Here is an 18642-nt window from a genome sequence, read left to right on the forward strand (position 1 = left end):
GTCTCCGCCAATCCGGTGCGGGCCCGTCGCCATCTCCGCCAATCGGCATCGAGAGGGCGGGTCACACTCACGTCTCTCCTCTGCCCCTCACGAAGGACCCCTTTCCAAAGGCGCCTGACGTGGCGCCTTCGCTCAATGACAGCAACGGAAGCGTTGTGTCCCCCCCGCTTGGAGCGTGGCACTTTTTTTCGTTTTGTTGCTTTGCCGCTCTGCGAAGCGTAGGTTTCGCGTCGGGCTCCGAATCCGAGGGCGGCAAGGCGGGGCAGGCTGCAAGGCGGGGCAGGCGGCGGGCTGGACAGACAGCAAAGATGGCGGCGGTTATCAGGCGGCTGGGCGGGAAATGGAGCGGTCGCGTCGTCCGGGCCCAGCTCCGGCTGCCCCTAGCCGCGGCTCGGCGGGCCCTCTCCACCGGCGTGAGTACCTTCCCGGGGACAGGGCAACCGGGGAGGGCAATGTTCCTGTCCCCGGGGGGGGGGGTGCAGAAACCGCGGCCGCTGATTTGTCAGGACAGAGGGGCCCGGCTTTAAAATCTAAACATAGAATCAGAACTTTGCTGCTTCCAACTCCATCTCACTGATTACTGCCTCAGAATTCACTCCATCACAAATCATACCTTTGCACCATTCACTGCTTCATAACTCATTCATAACCTCACTCAACTTGCAAATCGCAACTTTGCTGATTGCTTCATAACTTTAAATGTACAATTTTACTCCTTACTGCTCCACAACACCTTGTGTCAGAACTTTATTATGCCTTTTGATAACTTCATCGCTGTCAGAATAAATTTAGAGTGCCCACTTCTGTTTTTTTTTTCCAATTAAGGGGCAGTTTAATCATCTTTATTAGTGTCACAAGTCGGCTTGCATTAACACTCCGAAGACCTTACTGTGAAAATCTCCTCGTCGCCTGTTCGGGGACAGGGAAGGAGAATTCAGAATGTCCAATTCACCCAACAAGCATGTCTTTTAGTAAGAAGTCTTACAACACCAGGTTAAAGTCCAACAGGTTTGTTTCAAACGCAAACTTTCGGAGTGCAGCTCCTTCTTCAGGTGACTGGAGAGGTATGATCCAGAAACATTTATATAGACAAAGTCAGCGATGCCGGACAATGCTTGGAATGCGAGAATTTGCAGGTAATCAAATCATTACAGATCCAGAGAGAGGGGTAATCCCAGGTTAAAGAGGTGTGAATTGTCTCAAGCCAGAACAGTTGGTGGAATTTTGCAAGTCCAGGCCAGATGGTGGGGAGTGGATGTAATGCGACATGAAGCCAAGATCCCATTTGAGGCCGCACTCATGTGTGCGGAACATGGCTATAAGTTTTTGCTCGGCAATTCTGCGTTGTCCCGTGTCCTGAAGGCTGCCTTGAAGAACGCTTACCTGGAGATCCACGGCTGAATGCCCTTGACTGCTGAAGTGTTCCCCGACTGGAAGGGAACATTCCTGCCTGGTGATTGTCGCACGGTGCCCGTTCATTCGTTGTCGCAGTGTCTGCATGGTCTCGCCAATGTACCACGCTTCGGGGCATCCTTTCCTGCAGCGTATGAGGTAGACTACATTGGTCGAGTCGCACGAGTATGTGCCGCGTACCTGGTGGGTGGTGTTCCCACGTGTAATGGTGGTATCCAAGTCGATGATGTGGCATGTCTTGCAGAGATTGCCCTGGCAGGGTTGTGTGGTGTTGTGATCGCTGTTCTGAAGGCTGGGTAATTTGCTGCAAACAATGGTTTGTTTGAGGTTGCGCGGTTATTTGAAGGCCAGTAGTGGGGGTGTGGGGATGACCTTGGCAAGATGTTCATCTTCATTGATGATGTGTTGAAGGCTGCGAAGAAGATGTCGTAGTTTCTCCGCCCCAGGAAAGTACTGGACGACGAAGGGTACTCTGTCAGTGGTGTCCTGTGTTTGTCTTCTAAGAAGGTCGGTGCGGTTTTTTGCTGTGGCGTGTTGGAACTGTCGATCGATGAGTCGAGCGCCATATCCCGTTCGTACGAGGGCATCTTTCAGCATCTGTAGGTGTCTGTTACGCTCCTCCTCGTCTGAGCAGATCCTGTGTATACGGAGGGCTTGTCCATAGGGGATGGCTTCTTTAATGTGCTTTGGGTGAAAGCTGGAGAAGTGGAGCATCGTGAGGTTGTCTGTGGGCTTGCGGTAAAGCGAAGTGCTGAGGTGACCGTCCTTGATGGAGATGAGTGTGTCCGAGAATGCAACAGAATTTGGAGAACAGTCCATGGTGAGTCTGATGGTGGGATGGAATTTATTGATCTCATCGTGTAGTCGTTTCAGTGATTCTTCGCTGTGGGTCCAAAGGAAAAAAATGTCATTGATATATCTGGTGTATAACGTCGGTTGAAGGTCCTGTGCGGTGAGAAACAAGACTTCCTCAGTCTTTTATGCTGCGCTCCGAAAGCTCGTGTTTGAAACAAACCTGTTGGACTTTAACCTGGTGTTGTAAGACTTCTTACTGTGCTCATCCCAGTCCAACGCCGGCATCTCCACATCATGTCTTTTAGGGCAGCACGGTTGCCTCACGGCGCCGAGGTCCCGGGTTCGATCCCGCCCCCTGGTCACTTGTCTGTGTGGAGTTTGCACGTTCTCCCCGTGTTTGTATGGGTTTCGCCCCCACAACCCAAAGATGTGCAGCGAAAGGGAAAATGCTGGAAAATCTCAGCAAGTCTGGCAGCATCCGTAGGGAGAGAAAAGAGCTAACGTTTCGAGTCCGATGACTCTTTGTCAAAGCTAACAGACAGAGAGAGTGGGAAATATTTATACTATGGAGTGAGAATAAAAGATGAGTCATAGCCACAGAAACCCAGGGAAGCTAATGGCCACAGCTACTAAGGCGAAAGAGTGTTAATGGCAGTCCCCAGAGAGGACAAAAGACGTGAAATGTCAAACAGCAGGGAAACTAACATCAGAGGATGAACTGTAGGTGTGGGGGGAGGGGAAGGGGGAAGCAAAGAGGAGAAAGGTGCAGGAAAGGTGGATAAGATGGGGGGGGGGAAGATGTGCAGGTTAGGTGGATTGGTCACGCTAAATTGTCCCTTAATCGGAAAAAATGAATTGGGTACCCTAAATTTATAAAATGCAGTAATGATAACTGGGGGGAGTGGAGGCAGGATCGGGGTATTGAAGTTGTTGATCAGCCATGATCATAATGAATGGCAGTACAGGCTCGGAGAGAGAATGGCCTTCTGCTCCTGCTCCCGTTCTCTATGTATGTTTCTCCATAATAACATCACTGTAAAAGAAAAACCATGCCAAAACATAAAATTCGACAATTTCTTACATTCAAAAACAAGCATGTCTTTCGGGACTTGTCGGAGGAAACCGGACCACCTGGCGGAAACCCCTACCCTCCACATATTTGGGTTGTGAGGGGGTGAAACCCACGTAGACGGGGAGAATGTGCAAACTCCACACGGTCAGTGACCCGGTCCTCGGCGCCGTGAAGCAGCAGCGCTAGCCACTGTGCCACCCAGACTTCATAACTTTTAGCGTATCATTAACTTTGTTACGCCTCCTGATTGATTGCTTTGTAATGTATAAATTGCCATGAATGTAAGAAATTATCGTGTTTTATGTTTTGGCAGGGTTTTTCTTTTGCAGTTATGTTATTACGTAGAAACATACATGGGGAACGGGAGCAGGAGGAGGCTATTAGGCCCTTCGAGCCTGCCCCGCCATTCATTATGATTATGATTGATCAGCAAATTCAATACCCCAATCCCACCTCCTCTCCCCCTCCCCCATAGCATTACTGTTTACTAATTGCTTAATAACTGAGAATTCAGAATTTTACTCTTTACCAATTCATAGCTTCATGTTTCGTAACTTTACTATGCTTCCTGATTGCTTCATAACTTAAACTTTATTCTATTCATTGCTTCATAACTGTTCTGTAAATAACTATTCTTTACTGATTATAGTAACTTATAAACATAGAAAATAGGAGCAGGAGGAGGCCTTTCGGACCTTTGAGCCTGCTCCGTCATTCATTATAATCGTCCAACCTGATCCTGCCTTCTCCCATATCCTTTGATCCCCTTTGTCCTAAGTGCTATATGTAACTGCTTCTTGAAAGCATTTTGCCCTCAATTACTTTCTGTGGTAGTGAATTCCACAGGCTCACCACTCTGTGGGTGAAGAAAGTTCTGCTCACCTCAGTCCTAAATGGTCCATCCTGAATACTCAGACTGTGACCCCTGATTCTGGACACCCCTACCATCGGGAAAATCCTTCTTGCATCTACCCTACCTAGTACTGTTAGAAATTAGTGGCAGCACGGTAGCATTGTGGATAGCACAATCGCGTCACAGCTCCAGGGTCCCAGGTTCGATTACCGGCTTGGGTCACTGCCTGTGCGGAGTCTGCACATCCTCCCCGTGTGTGCGTGGGTTTCCTCCGGGTGCTCCGGTTTCCTCCCACAGTCCAAAGATGTGCGGGTTAGGTGGATTGGCCATGATAAATTGCCCTTAGTGTCCAAAATTGTCCTTAGTGTTGGGTGGGGTTACTGAGTTATGGGGATAGGGTGGAGGTGTTGACCTTGGGTAGGTACGAGACCCCCTTCTCTCTCTCTCTCTCTCTCTCTCTCTCTCTCTCTCTCTCTCTCTCTCTCCTCTCTTTCCCCCCCCCCCCCCCCCCACCGAGCCCCCATTCTTCAGAATTCCAGCCAATGCAATCCTAACCAACTCAATTCTTCCTCATAGAGAGCGAGACAGTGGTTAATAACGCATATGGGATCCTGGGCTTTATAAATAGGGGCATGGAGCACAAAGACACGCATATAATGATAAATTACTGGTTCAGCCTCAACTGGAATATTGCATTGAGTTCTGGGCACCACACTTTAAGAAGGCATTAGAGAGGGTGCAAAAAAAGATTCACAAGAAAAGCTCCCGGGATGAGGAACTTCAGTTATTATTGAAAGATTGAAGAAGCTGGGACTGTTCTCCTAAGAGAAGAAGAGGAAGTTGAGAGGAGATTTAATTGAGGTAGTCAAGTTCATGAGTGACATGGGCAGAGTAGACGGGGAGAGACTGTTCCCATTGCTGAGAGGATGGAGAACCGGAGGACAGAGATTTACGGTGATTGGCTAAAAGAACAATGGTGACAGGAGGAAATGTTTTTTCATCAAATAAGTCCAGAGATGTGCAGGTTAGGTTGATTGGCCATGCTAAAATAGCCCCTTAGTATCCAGAAACGTGCCGGTTGGTGGGGTTACGGGGATAGGGCCTGTGTAGGGTGCTCTTTCAGAGGGTCGGTGCTAACTCGTTGGGCTGAATGGCCTCCTGCACTGTAGGGGTTCTACGGAATGGTTGAGATCGGAACACTGCCTGAGAGTGTGGTGGAGGCAGATTCAGCAGTGGCATTTGAAAGGGAATTGAATCATTATCTGAAGAGATAGTTACAGGTCTATAGGGGAAAGGCAGGTGAGTGGCACTCGATGAATTATTCTTGTGGGTGGCTGGCATGGACATAATGGGCCGAATAGCTTCTTGTGTTGTAACCATTCTATGGTTCTTGTAGAATGAGATGTAACTGCGCTTTTAAGAATGTTCATAATTACAAGGAACAATCTCATTAGCCAAATGTCAAATTCCTACATTGGAATAAAAACATTCCAGATTTTTAAAATAGCTTTTTGAAACAGATTTGTTATTATTTCAACATCTATCTTAGTCCCATCTAAATGTTCCAATCTTTATTTTGCTGTCTGTAAAACAGACAGAAGTGAAGATAATCACTTTTAACTTCCTGACTTCTCGTCTGTGAGAATACTTCAATGTGATTGGCCGCTTACACTTCTCGACGGCATAGCTGTTGGTAGATGCTCAGTGATCGCCTTGACGTGGCGCTACATTCAAATGGGCATCAGGAATGGGGACATCCAAGGTAGCCCGATTGCCTGGGCTTTGTGGGCAGCTTTATTTAGGGTCAGCCAGCAGATGCTATCATTTCGCTGCTGACTAGAAAATCTGGGCCATTATCTGGTACTGTATCTACCTTACTGCTGTTTATGGGGCCTATAAATGTGCAAATTGACTGCTGTGCTGTCCTTGACTCCAAATCAACATATCAAACAAAATTAATTCAAATTTTACTGTATTACTTCTTTGGCTGCAAACACCCTTTGGGGAGTCCTGAAGATGTGAGAGGGGCTGTATAAATGCATTGATTGTTTCTTGATTTGCTTCACAGATATTAATTCTCTCTGTTTAGCACATCGGAGAAGTATTCAGGATGATGTTAAAATCAGGATTATCCACAAATCTATTTAACACTTGGAGCTCTGGTTATCTGTTCGAGTTGTCTTGTATATTGACCATTCATCCCTTTTTGAGTAACTTTTACCTGCTATGATTTAAGAGTTGTTATGAGCCAGGATCAAATCACTAAGTTGTTGGCAAGATCCAATTAGGGACCAATAACATTTTGTTTAAAGTAGACAAAGATTGAGATACTAGCTCAGTGAATGAAGCAACAAGGGCTTTCAACAATTTGCAATGTCTATCTCATACTCCCTATATTCAGGTTAATAAGGGACATGTGAATTAACAAGCCAAGTGCAGTCAAAAACACCACAATACATAAATGCAGATGTAACCAAGGCAGAATCCATGGATTTCTCAAAGACCCACCCAGACGCCAGTAACATTGTGAGTCAACCAATTTCACTGGATCTTTGTCTCTCTCACGAGGAATTCCAGTCTCCACCTTCGAAGATCTAATCTTGGAATTTTCTCCAAATATCACTTCAACTCGGCTGACATTACAATGGCCCACTTCGCAGGGCTTAAATCACGTCCCCTGAGATTCCGTTCCCTGGATTCCTGAGCCTGCGCTCACTCACAAAGACAGTTTCAAATCTTCAGCCATGCCGAGCAGAACACGAGTGCTACAAACGGGCACCCTTGACCAAACAGCCCGAACCTGCCTTCTTGGATCTTCAGGAGTTATGAAATGAAAATGAAAATCGCTTATTGTCACGAGTAGGCTTCAATGAAGTTACTGTGAAAAGCCCCTAGTCGCCACATTCCGGCGCCTGTCCGGGGAGGCTGGTACGGGAGTTATTCTGAGCCCCCTTCGCAGACCAGGTCTTCCTTTGAGACCCCTTCACTTAAATGTCTGCTGCCCACAGCTCTTCTCCCATTTGGAGCCCGTTTATCTGCTCCTCTCTTTTTAACTGAACAGGGATCTCATCCCGTCCCTGTCCCCCTCGCCGGGACTCTTCGTTTGGGATCTCTCCCTGTGCCCTCACCCGTTTGCAGCTTCCCCGCTCCCTGGGCCTTCTGTGGTGGTCCACTCTCGGTCACCTGATCTGGGTTTCTGCGACTTTTAAGTTTCCCATTTTGTGCAGACACACTGGGCCTGTTCTGGACCTGAAGAACTTGCACTGCAGAACTATGTGTGTGCAGCCTGCTCCCGGCCTGCGCACATGGAAACAGGTCAGAGGTCCGTGCAGAGTTGCATTTCCTGACCTCTGGTCTGAACGTTGAGATACGTTTGGCTTTCATAACACAGTGTAACCCTATTTGTTGTGTCTGACAATTCACTACGTTGAAATGAATTTGCTCTTTCAATCTATTCCGGAAGAAAGAATTTGCCTCTATCCAGCACCTTTTGACCTCAGGATGTTCTGAGACACTTACAGACCACGAAGTACTATTGGAGTGTAGTCACTGTTGTACAGTACTCCTGGAACCTTGGCAGCCAAATTGCAAAGTGGTAATGACTAGATAATAATCTTTATTATTGTCACACGTAGGCACTCCATTAACACTCCATAAAGCTACTGTGAAAATCCCCGAGTTGCCACAATCCGGTGCCTGTTCGGGTACACAGAGGGAGAATTCAGAATGCCCAATTCACGTAATGAGCACGTCCTACGGGACTTGTGGGAGGAAACCAGAGCACCCTGGGGAAACCCAGGCAGACATGGGGAGAACGTGCAGACTCCGCACAGACAGTGACCCAAGCCGCAAATCGAACCTGGGACCGTGGTGCTGTGAAACAACAGTGCTAACCACTGTGCTACCGTGCCACGCCAGACAGACAGATTATCTGTCAGATAGATTATCTGTCTTTTATCATGTTGGTTGTGGGACAAATATAAGCGACGAGATGGGGAGAATTCTCCTACCCCTCTTCAGAATAGTGCAGCGGAATCTTTTATATCCACCTGAAGGGGCAGATGGTGCCTCAGTTCAGTATTTCATCTGAAAAACAACATTCCTGACAGTGCAGCACTCCCTCAGTACTGACCCTCTGACAGTGCAGCACTCCCTCAGTACTGACCCTCTGACAGTGCAGCACTCCCTCAGTACTGACCCTCTGACAGTGCAGCATTCTCTCAGTACTGACCCTCTGACAGTACAGCACTCCCTCAGTACTGACCCTCTGACTGTGCAGCACTCCCTCAGTACTGACCCCCTGACAGTGCAGCACTCCCTCAGTACTGACCCTCTGACAGTGCAGCACTCCCTCAGTACTGACCCTCTGACAGTGCAGCACTCCCTCAGCACTGACCCTCTGACAGTGCAGCGCTCCCTCAGCACTGACCCTCTGACAGTGCAGCGCTCCCTCAGCACTGACCCTCTGACAGTGCAGCACTCCCTCAGTACTGACCTTCTGACAGTGCAGCACTCCCTCAGTACTGACCCTCTGACAGTGCAGCGCTCCCTCAGCACTGACCCTCTGACAGTGCAGCACTCCCTCAGTACTGACCCTCTGACAGTGCGGCACTCCCTCAGTACTGACCCTCTGACAGTGCAGCGCTCCCTCAGTACTGACCCCCGACAGTGCAGCACTCCCTCAGTACTGACTCTCTGACAGTGCAGTACTCCCTCAGCACTGACCCTCTGACAGTGCAGCACTCCCTCAGTACTGACCCTCTGACAGTGCGGCACTCCCTCAGTACTGACCCTCTGACAGTGCAGCACTCCCTCAGCACTGACCCTCTTGCGGCACTCCCTCAGTACTGACCCACTGACAGTGCAGCACTCTCTCAGTACTGACCCTCTGACAGTGCAGCGCTCCCTCAGCACTGACCCTCTGACAGTGCAGTGCTCCCTCAGCACTGACCCTCTGACAGTGCATCACTCCCTCAGTACTGACCTTCTGACAGTGCAGCACTCCCTCAGTACTGACCCTCTGACAGTGCGGCACTCCCTCAGTACTGACCCTCTGACAGTGCAGCACTCCCTCAGTACTGACCCTCTGACAGTGCAGCACTCCCTCAGCACTGACCCTCTTGCGGCACTCCCTCAGTACTGACTCACTGACAGTGCAGCACTCTCTCAGTACTGACCCTCTGGCAGTGCAGCGCTCCCTCAGCACTGACCCTCTGACAGTGCCGCACTCCCTCAGTACTGACCCTCTGACAGTGCAGCACTCCCTCTGTACTGACTCTCTGACAGTGCAGCACTCTTTCAGTACTGACCCTCTGACAGTGCAGCGCTCCCTCAGCACTGACCCTCTGACAGTGCAGCGCTCCCTCAGCACTGACCCTCTGACAGTGCAGCACTCCCTCAGTACTCACCCTCTGACAGTGCAGCGCTCCCTCAGCACTGACCCTCTGACAGTGCAGCGCTCCCTCAGCACTGACCCTCTGACAGTGCAGCACTCCCTCAATACTGACCCTCTGACAGTGCAGCACTCCCTCAGTACTGACCCTCTGACAGTGCGGCACTCCCTCAGTACTGACCCTCTGACAGTGCAGCGCTCCCTCAGTACTGACCCCCTGACAGTGCAGCACTCCCTCAGTACTGACTCTCTGACAGTGCAGCACTCCCTCAGCACTGACCCTCTGACAGTGCAGCACTCCCTCAGTACTGACCCACTGACAGTGCAGCACTCCCTCAGTACTGACCCTCTGACAGTGCGGCACTCCCTCAGTACTGACCCTCTGACAGTGCGGCACTCCCTCAGTACTGACCCCCGACAGTGCAGCACTCCCTCAGTACAGACTCTCTGACAGTGCAGTACTCCCTCAGCACTGACCCTCTGACAGTGCAGCACTCCCTCAGTACTGACCCTCTGACAGTGCGGCACTCCCTCAGCACTGACCCTCTTGCGGCACTCCCTCAGTACTGACCCACTGACAGTGCAGCACTCTCTCAGTACTGACCCTCTGACAGTGCAGCGCTCCCTCAGCACTGACCCTCTGACAGTGCAGCACTCTCTCAGTACTGACCCTCTGACAGTGCAGCGCTCCCTCAGCACTGACCCTCTGACAGTGCAGCGCTCCCTCAGCACTGACCCTCTGACAGTGCAGCACTCCCTCAGTACTGACCCTCTGACAGTGCAGCACTCCCTCTGTACTGACCCTCTGACAGTGCAGCACTCTCTCAGTACTGACCCTCTGACAGTGCAGCGCTCCCTCAGCACTGACCCTCTGACAGTGCAGCGCTCCCTCAGCACTGACCCTCTGACAGTGCAGCGCTCCCTCAGTACTCACCCTCTGACAGTGCAGCGCTCCCTCAGCACTGACCCTCTGACAGTGCAGCGCTCCCTCAGCACTGACCCTCTGACAGTGCAGCACTCCCTCAGTACTGACCCTCTGACAGTGCGGCACTCCCTCAGTACTGACCCTCTGACAGTGCAGCGCTCCCTCAGTACTGACCCCCGACAGTGCAGCACTCCCTCAGTACTGACTCTCTGACAGTGCAGTACTCCCTCAGCACTGACCCTCTGACAGTGCAGCACTCCCTCAGTACTGACCCTCTGACAGTGCGGCACTCCCTCAGTACTGACCCTCTGACAGTGCAGCACTCCCTCAGCACTGACCCTCTTGCGGCACTCCCTCAGTACTGACCCACTGACAGTGCAGCACTCTCTCAGTACTGACCCTCTGACAGTGCAGCGCTCCCTCAGCACTGACCCTCTGACAGTGCAGTGCTCCCTCAGCACTGACCCTCTGACAGTGCATCACTCCCTCAGTACTGACCTTCTGACAGTGCAGCACTCCCTCAGTACTGACCCTCTGACAGTGCGGCACTCCCTCAGTACTGACCCTCTGACAGTGCAGCACTCCCTCAGTACTGACCCTCTGACAGTGCAGCACTCCCTCAGTACTGACCCTCTTGCGGCACTCCCTCAGTACTGACTCACTGACAGTGCAGCGCTCCCTCAGCACTGACCCTCTTGCGGCACTCCCTCAGTACTGACTCACTGACAGTGCAGCACTCTCTCAGTACTGACCCTCTGGCAGTGCAGCGCTCCCTCAGCACTGACCCATGACAGTGCCGCACTCCCTCAGTACCGACCCTCTGACAGTGCAGCACTCCCTCTGTACTGACTCTCTGACAGTGCAGCACTCTTTCAGTACTGACCCTCTGACAGTGCAGCGCTCCCTCAGCACTGACCCTCTGACAGTGCAGCGCTCCCTCAGCACTGACCCTCTGACAGTGCAGCACTCCCTCAGTACTCACCCTCTGACAGTGCAGCGCTCCCTCAGCACTGACCCTCTGACAGTGCAGCACTCCCTCAGTACTCACCCTCTGACAGTGCAGCGCTCCCTCAGCACTGACCCTCTGACAGTGCAGCGCTCCCTCAGCACTGACCCTCTGACAGTGCAGCACTCCCTCAATACTGACCCTCTGACAGTGCAGCACTCCCTCAGTACTGACCCTCTGACAGTGCGGCACTCCCTCAGTACTGACCCTCTGACAGTGCAGCGCTCCCTCAGTACTGACCCCCTGACAGTGCAGCACTCCCTCAGTACTGACCCTCTGACAGTGCAGCACTCCCTCAGCACTGACCCTCTGACAGTGCAGCACTCCCTCAGTACTGACCTTGTGACAGTGCAGCACTCCCTCAGTACTGACCCTCTGACAGTGCGGCACTCCCTCAGTACTGACCCTCTGACAGTGCAGCACTCCCTCAGTACTGACCCTCTGACAGTGCAGCACTCCCTCAGCACTGACCCTCTTGCGGCACTCCCTCAGTACTGACTCACTGACAGTGCAGCACTCCCTCAGTACTGACCCTCTGACAGTGCAGCGCTCCCTCAGCACTGACCCTCTGACAGTGCCGCACTCCCTCAGTACTGACCCTTTGACAGTGCAGCACTCCCTCTGTACTGACTCTCTGACAGTGCAGTACTCTCTCAGTACTGACCCTCTGACAGTGCAGCGCTCCCTCAGCACTGACCCTCTGACAGTGCAGCGCTCCCTCAGCACTGACCCTCTGACAGTGCAGCGCTCCCTCAGCACTGACCCTCTGACAGTGCAGCACTCCCTCAATACTGACCCTCTGACAGTGCAGCACTCCCTCAGTACTGACCTTGTGACAGTGCAGCACTCCCTCAGTACTGACCCTCTGACAGTGCGGCACTCCCTCAGTACTGACCCTCTGACAGTGCAGCACTCCCTCAGTACTGACCCTCTGACAGTGCAGCACTCCCTCAGCACTGACCCTCTTGCGGCACTCCCTCAGTACTGACTCACTGACAGTGCAGCACTCTCTCAGTACTGACCCTCTGACAGTGCAGCGCTCCCTCAGCACTGACCCTCTGACAGTGCCGCACTCCCTCAGTACTGACCCTTTGACAGTGCAGCACTCCCTCTGTACTGACTCTCTGACAGTGCAGTACTCTCTCAGTACTGACCCTCTGACAGTGCAGCGCTCCCTCAGTACTGACCCTCTTGCGGCACTCCCTCAGTACTGACTCACTGACAGTGCAGCGCTCCCTCAGCACTGACCCTCTTGCGGCACTCCCTCAGTACTGACTCACTGACAGTGCAGCACTCTCTCAGTACTGACCCTCTGGCAGTGCAGCGCTCCCTCAGCACTGACCCATGACAGTGCCGCACTCCCTCAGTACTGACCCTCTGACAGTGCAGCACTCCCTCTGTACTGACTCTCTGACAGTGCAGCACTCTTTCAGTACTGACCCTCTGACAGTGCAGCGCTCCCTCAGCACTGACCCTCTGACAGTGCAGCGCTCCCTCAGCACTGACCCTCTGACAGTGCAGCACTCCCTCAGTACTCACCCTCTGACAGTGCAGCGCTCCCTCAGCACTGACCCTCTGACAGTGCAGCACTCCCTCAGTACTCACCCTCTGACAGTGCAGCGCTCCCTCAGCACTGACCCTCTGACAGTGCAGCGCTCCCTCAGCACTGACCCTCTGACAGTGCAGCACTCCCTCAATACTGACCCTCTGACAGTGCAGCACTCCCTCAGTACTGACCCTCTGACAGTGCGGCACTCCCTCAGTACTGACCCTCTGACAGTGCAGCGCTCCCTCAGTACTGACCCCCTGACAGTGCAGCACTCCCTCAGTACTGACTCTCTGACAGTGCAGCACTCCCTCAGCACTGACCCTCTGACAGTGCAGCACTCCCTCAGTACTGACCTTGTGACAGTGCAGCACTCCCTCAGTACTGACCCTCTGACAGTGCGGCACTCCCTCAGTACTGACCCTCTGACAGTGCAGCACTCCCTCAGTACTGACCCTCTGACAGTGCAGCACTCCCTCAGCACTGACCCTCTTGCGGCACTCCCTCAGTACTGACTCACTGACAGTGCAGCACTCTCTCAGTACTGACCCTCTGACAGTGCAGCGCTCCCTCAGCACTGACCCTCTGACAGTGCAGCACTCCCTCAGTACTGACCCTTTGACAGTGCAGCACTCCCTCTGTACTGACTCTCTGACAGTGCAGTACTCTCTCAGTACTGACCCTCTGACAGTGCAGCGCTCCCTCAGCACTGACCCTCTGACAGTGCAGCGCTCCCTCAGCACTGACCCTCTGACAGTGCAGCGCTCCCTCAGCACTGACCCTCTGACAGTGCAGCACTCCCTCAATACTGACCCTCTGACAGTGCAGCACTCCCTCAGTACTGACCTTGTGACAGTGCAGCACTCCCTCAGTACTGACCCTCTGACAGTGCGGCACTCCCTCAGTACTGACCCTCTGACAGTGCAGCACTCCCTCAGTACTGACCCTCTGACAGTGCAGCACTCCCTCAGCACTGACCCTCTTGCGGCACTCCCTCAGTACTGACTCACTGACAGTGCAGCACTCTCTCAGTACTGACCCTCTGACAGTGCAGCGCTCCCTCAGCACTGACCCTCTGACAGTGCCGCACTCCCTCAGTACTGACCCTTTGACAGTGCAGCACTCCCTCTGTACTGACTCTCTGACAGTGCAGTACTCTCTCAGTACTGACCCTCTGACAGTGCAGCGCTCCCTCAGCACTGACCCTCTGACAGTGCAGCGCTCCCTCAGCACTGACCCTCTGACAGTGCAGCGCTCCCTCAGCACTGACCCTCTGACAGTGCAGCACTCCCTCAATACTGACCCTCTGACAGTGCAGCACTCCCTCAGTACTGACCCTCTGACAGTGCGGCACTCCCTCAGTACTGACCCTCTGACAGTGCAGCGCTCCCTCAGTACTGACCCCCTGACAGTGCAGCACTCCCTCAGTACTGACTCTCTGACAGTGCAGCACTCCCTCAATACTGACCCTCTGACAGTGCAGCACTCCCTCAGTACTGACCTTGTGACAGTGCAGCACTCCCTCAGTACTGACCCTCTGACAGTGCGGCACTCCCTCAGTACTGACCCTCTGACAGTGCAGCACTCCCTCAGTACTGACCCTCTGACAGTGCAGCACTCCCTCAGCACTGACCCTCTTGCGGCACTCCCTCAGTACTGACTCACTGACAGTGCAGCACTCTCTCAGTACTGACCCTCTGACAGTGCAGCGCTCCCTCAGCACTGACCCTCTGACAGTGCCGCACTCCCTCAGTACTGACCCTTTGACAGTGCAGCACTCCCTCTGTACTGACTCTCTGACAGTGCAGTACTCTCTCAGTACTGACCCTCTGACAGTGCAGCGCTCCCTCAGCACTGACCCTCTGACAGTGCAGCGCTCCCTCAGCACTGACCCTCTGACAGTGCAGCGCTCCCTCAGCACTGACCCTCTGACAGTGCAGCACTCCCTCAATACTGACCCTCTGACAGTGCAGCACTCCCTCAGTACTGACCCTCTGACAGTGCGGCACTCCCTCAGTACTGACCCTCTGACAGTGCAGCGCTCCCTCAGTACTGACCCCCTGACAGTGCAGCACTCCCTCAGTACTGACTCTCTGACAGTGCAGCACTCCCTCAGCACTGACCCTCTGACAGTGCAGCACTCCCTCAGTACTGACCCACTGACAGTGCAGTACTCCCTCAGTACTGACCCTCTGACAGTGCGGCACTCCCTCAGTACTGACCCTCTGACAGTGCAGCACTCCCTAGGTACTGACCCTCTGACAGTGCAGCGCTCCCTCAGTAGAGACCCTCTGACAGTGCAGCACTCCCTCAGTACTGACCCTCTGACAGTGCGGCACTCCCTCAGTACTGACCCTCTGACAGTGCGGCACTCCCTCAGTACTGACCCTCTTGCGGCACTCCCTCAGTCCTGACCCTCTGACAGTGCAGCACTCCCTCAGTAGAGACCCTCTGACAGTGCAGCACTCCCTCAGTACTGACCCTCTGACAGTGCGGCACTCCCTCAGTACTGACCCTCTGACAGTGCGGCACTCCCTCAGTACTGACCCTCTGACAGTGCGGCACTCCCTCAGTACTGACCCTCTGACAGTGCAGCACTCCCTCAGTACTGACCCTCTGACAGTGCAGCACTCCCTCAGTACTGACCCTCTGACAGTGCAGCACTCCCTCAGTACTGACCCTCTGACAGTGCAGCACTCCCTCAGTACTGACCCTCTGACAGTGCAGCACTCCCTCAGTACTGACCCTCTGACAGTGCAGCACTCCCTCAGTACAGTACCAGGGAGTCAGCCTGGTTTTTTTGTTTTGTGCTGGGGCTGACTCCATAGTTTGTTGACTTGAACATTGCAGTGTTACTGGCTGATCCAAGGTGACATTGAGAAAAGGGGCTGGGGGGGAGCAGGAATAATCCTAACCTTGAGCAAGGGCAGAGCAGTTAGTGCGATCTCTGATTACCAGGTACAAATCCATCTCTGATCAGTTGGCACCGATTGAAATCCCATTGCCTTGAATAGTTTTGGCAGTTGTTTTTGATTTCACGTGAAGTGACCGTGTCAGCAGCTCTGATGCAAACTGCTGGTAATATTGAGTTTATATACACGGATCCATCGGTTTTCTTTTGCCCGCTACTTATATCCACCTCTCTTTGGAGGGCTGCGTTTGATTCTACTCGACAAGCTCGCTGTATCTCAGACACTCTGTGGTGTGTATTTGATTTGATTTATTGTCACCATGTACTGAAGTACAGTGAAAAGTATTTTTCTGCGGCCGACAGTACACAGTATGCACATAAAGAACCAACAAAGTACATTGACCAATGGTACATCGACAAACAGTGATTAGGTACAGTGCGGAACAAGGGGCCAAACAAAGCAAATACATGAGCAAGAGCAGCATAGGGCGTCGTGAATAGTGTTCTTACAGGGAACAGATCAGTGCGAGGGGGAGTCGTTGAGGAGTCTTGTAGCTGTGGGAACGAAGCTGTTCCTGTGTCTGGATGTGCGGGTCTTCAGACTTCTGTGTCTTCTGCCTGATGGCAGGGTCTGGAAGACGGCAATGTCTGGGTGGGAGGGGTCTCCGATAATGCTGTCTGCCTTCCTGAGGCAGCAGGAAGTGTAACAGAATCAATGTGGGGGTGGCAAGCTTGTGTAGGCTATTTAGTCCATCGGGAGGAGTAGTTAATGACAGTGAGAAAGGTTTTACCCTTGGAGACGAACAGAATGTGCCGCCATGAGCAAGATGGAAAAGGTGAGACTATCAAGGGCTGTTTGTGGTATTGCCTATGGATAGCACATTTTGGACAATTAGAGATTATGTCTGCAATGGAGTTTGAAACAAAAGGCCACCAAACGGAGCTGTGGGCTCCAGCCTGGCACCTGGAAATGCCCAGATGCCCTGATGTAAGTGTCGGAGAATGTCCAGCCTAAGGATCCTGGGAATAAGAACACGGTTGTAATAGACCCGCAGGTCATCCATTGGGGTAACATGAAAGTATTGCTTTGCAGTCCAATTAGTGGGAACATGTGCAGGCCAGCCAATGATGCAATAATACCAAATTTGCATCCATTTAGCATCGGCTTTCCGAGTTGTATGGATTTCTTCCCATTCTTGAGCATTTGCTGGGGAATAGGATCTACACCCACAACAAAGGCGACCCCATTATGTGCAGGCTTCCGCCCAGGGGTGCAGGATACAGCATCAGCTGTGGTCTGAAGTTTGCCCTGACCCTAAGGTGTAATTGGAACCTTTGGATTTGGGGTGGCACCAAATATTGAGGAGGGTTATGAGGAGGGCTAATGATGCCATCTGTATGGTGAATTTGAGTTTGAGTTAATCGGAATACATCTTCCAAACCCATGTGACTGTTAGGGCCTCTTTCCAGATTACATATACTACTGCCCGGCATCAGTTTGTGCCCGTTATGGCTAGTAGACTGGCTGTTCTGTATCATCACGCCGGATTTGAAGTGAAATGGATCCTGAGCCAGTAGAGGAGTTGTTGGCTGAAATAAGAGTCGCAGATTCCAGATGGTAGTGGGCCAGGGTTTGGTTAGACTGGAGTTGTGCCTGCTTGTGTCAAAGGCCCATTGTTTGTATATGTCCCAATACCAAGCTCGCTTCTGTTTTGAGAACTGTCTCAGGGTTTTGCTGATGTGCGTCAGGCTGGGCAAATGTTTGCCCAGCTGCTTAACTATTCCCCGTAGAAAGTTCGGGTTCTGGGGGACGGCATGTCGTGCAGTGGTTAGCACTGGGACTGCGGCGCTGAGGACCCGGGTTCGAATCCTGGACCTGGGTCACCGTCCGTGTGGAGTTTGCACGTTCTCCCCATGTCTGCGTGGGTTTCGCCCCCACAACCCAAAGATGTGCAGGGTAGGCGGATTGGCCACGCTAAATTGCCCCTTAATTGGGGGGGGAAAAAATAATTGGGTACTCTAAATTTAAAACAAAACGTTGGGGTTCAGTCACATGAAGGGATGGTGGAAAATTCCTGATGGCCGCTGTCCAATGGGGGTCTGCTTTGACGCCTGAGACATCAACAATATGACACAGGTCTGCCAAAGCCACAGAACCTCCCGTATTCCAGTGCCGTGTTCCATCCGTTCACCGGGACACTTGCTCCAGTCAATTGATAGACACGGCAACTTTATCTTTAAATCAAATCACATCTTTACTAGGAAAAATGTTAAAAAAAATCTTAATGACTGCTGCAAGACTGATTCTCTTGCGCTGCATCACTGAATGCTTCTATTCCCCTCTAATTCTACTACTATAAGTTTGCGAGCATAGATTTTAGCTGCTAATACTTATCTAATGGACTTGTCGGGGATGCCACTACCTGCTCGCGTTGGCCAAGCAGAAGTGGGGATCAGACTCCATCTTCAAGCTGCAGCCTTCTTCCTTCTGTGATGTTGTTCCTCGAGGCCACGCTGATTAAATCTTTTTGTCTCTTATACAGATCTTGCTGGCACCGACCTCGTGCTTCCAGTCACTGTGCTCACAGAACAACACTAATCATAATCACTGTCCTTGAGTCACAAATGTTCAAAGAATAGTAACTCACTCAGGGGCCGTATTTCTTCTCAGGAGCACACCACACAGGGGTCCAAATTAGTTTATTGCAGGATGCCTGACCTGAGGATCA

The 18642-nt window shown here is 52.2% G+C and overlaps 1 protein-coding gene across 1 annotated transcript in view; it reads left to right on the forward strand.

Annotated features, from left to right (window-relative positions):
* The first annotated feature begins 108 nt into the window (after positions 1-108).
* The window catches only part of bckdha (branched chain keto acid dehydrogenase E1 subunit alpha), a 64631-nt gene continuing 46097 nt past the window's right edge, over positions 109-18642 (forward strand). Inside the window, exon 1 of the mRNA XM_038786220.1 lies at positions 109-413. Coding sequence (XP_038642148.1) covers positions 309-413 — 105 coding nt within the window. The 5' untranslated portion in view covers positions 109-308. The remainder of the gene's footprint in view (positions 414-18642) is intronic.

Source organism: Scyliorhinus canicula, chromosome 27 (assembly GCF_902713615.1).
Source record: "Scyliorhinus canicula chromosome 27, sScyCan1.1, whole genome shotgun sequence".
Lineage (NCBI taxonomy): Eukaryota > Metazoa > Chordata > Chondrichthyes > Carcharhiniformes > Scyliorhinidae > Scyliorhinus > Scyliorhinus canicula.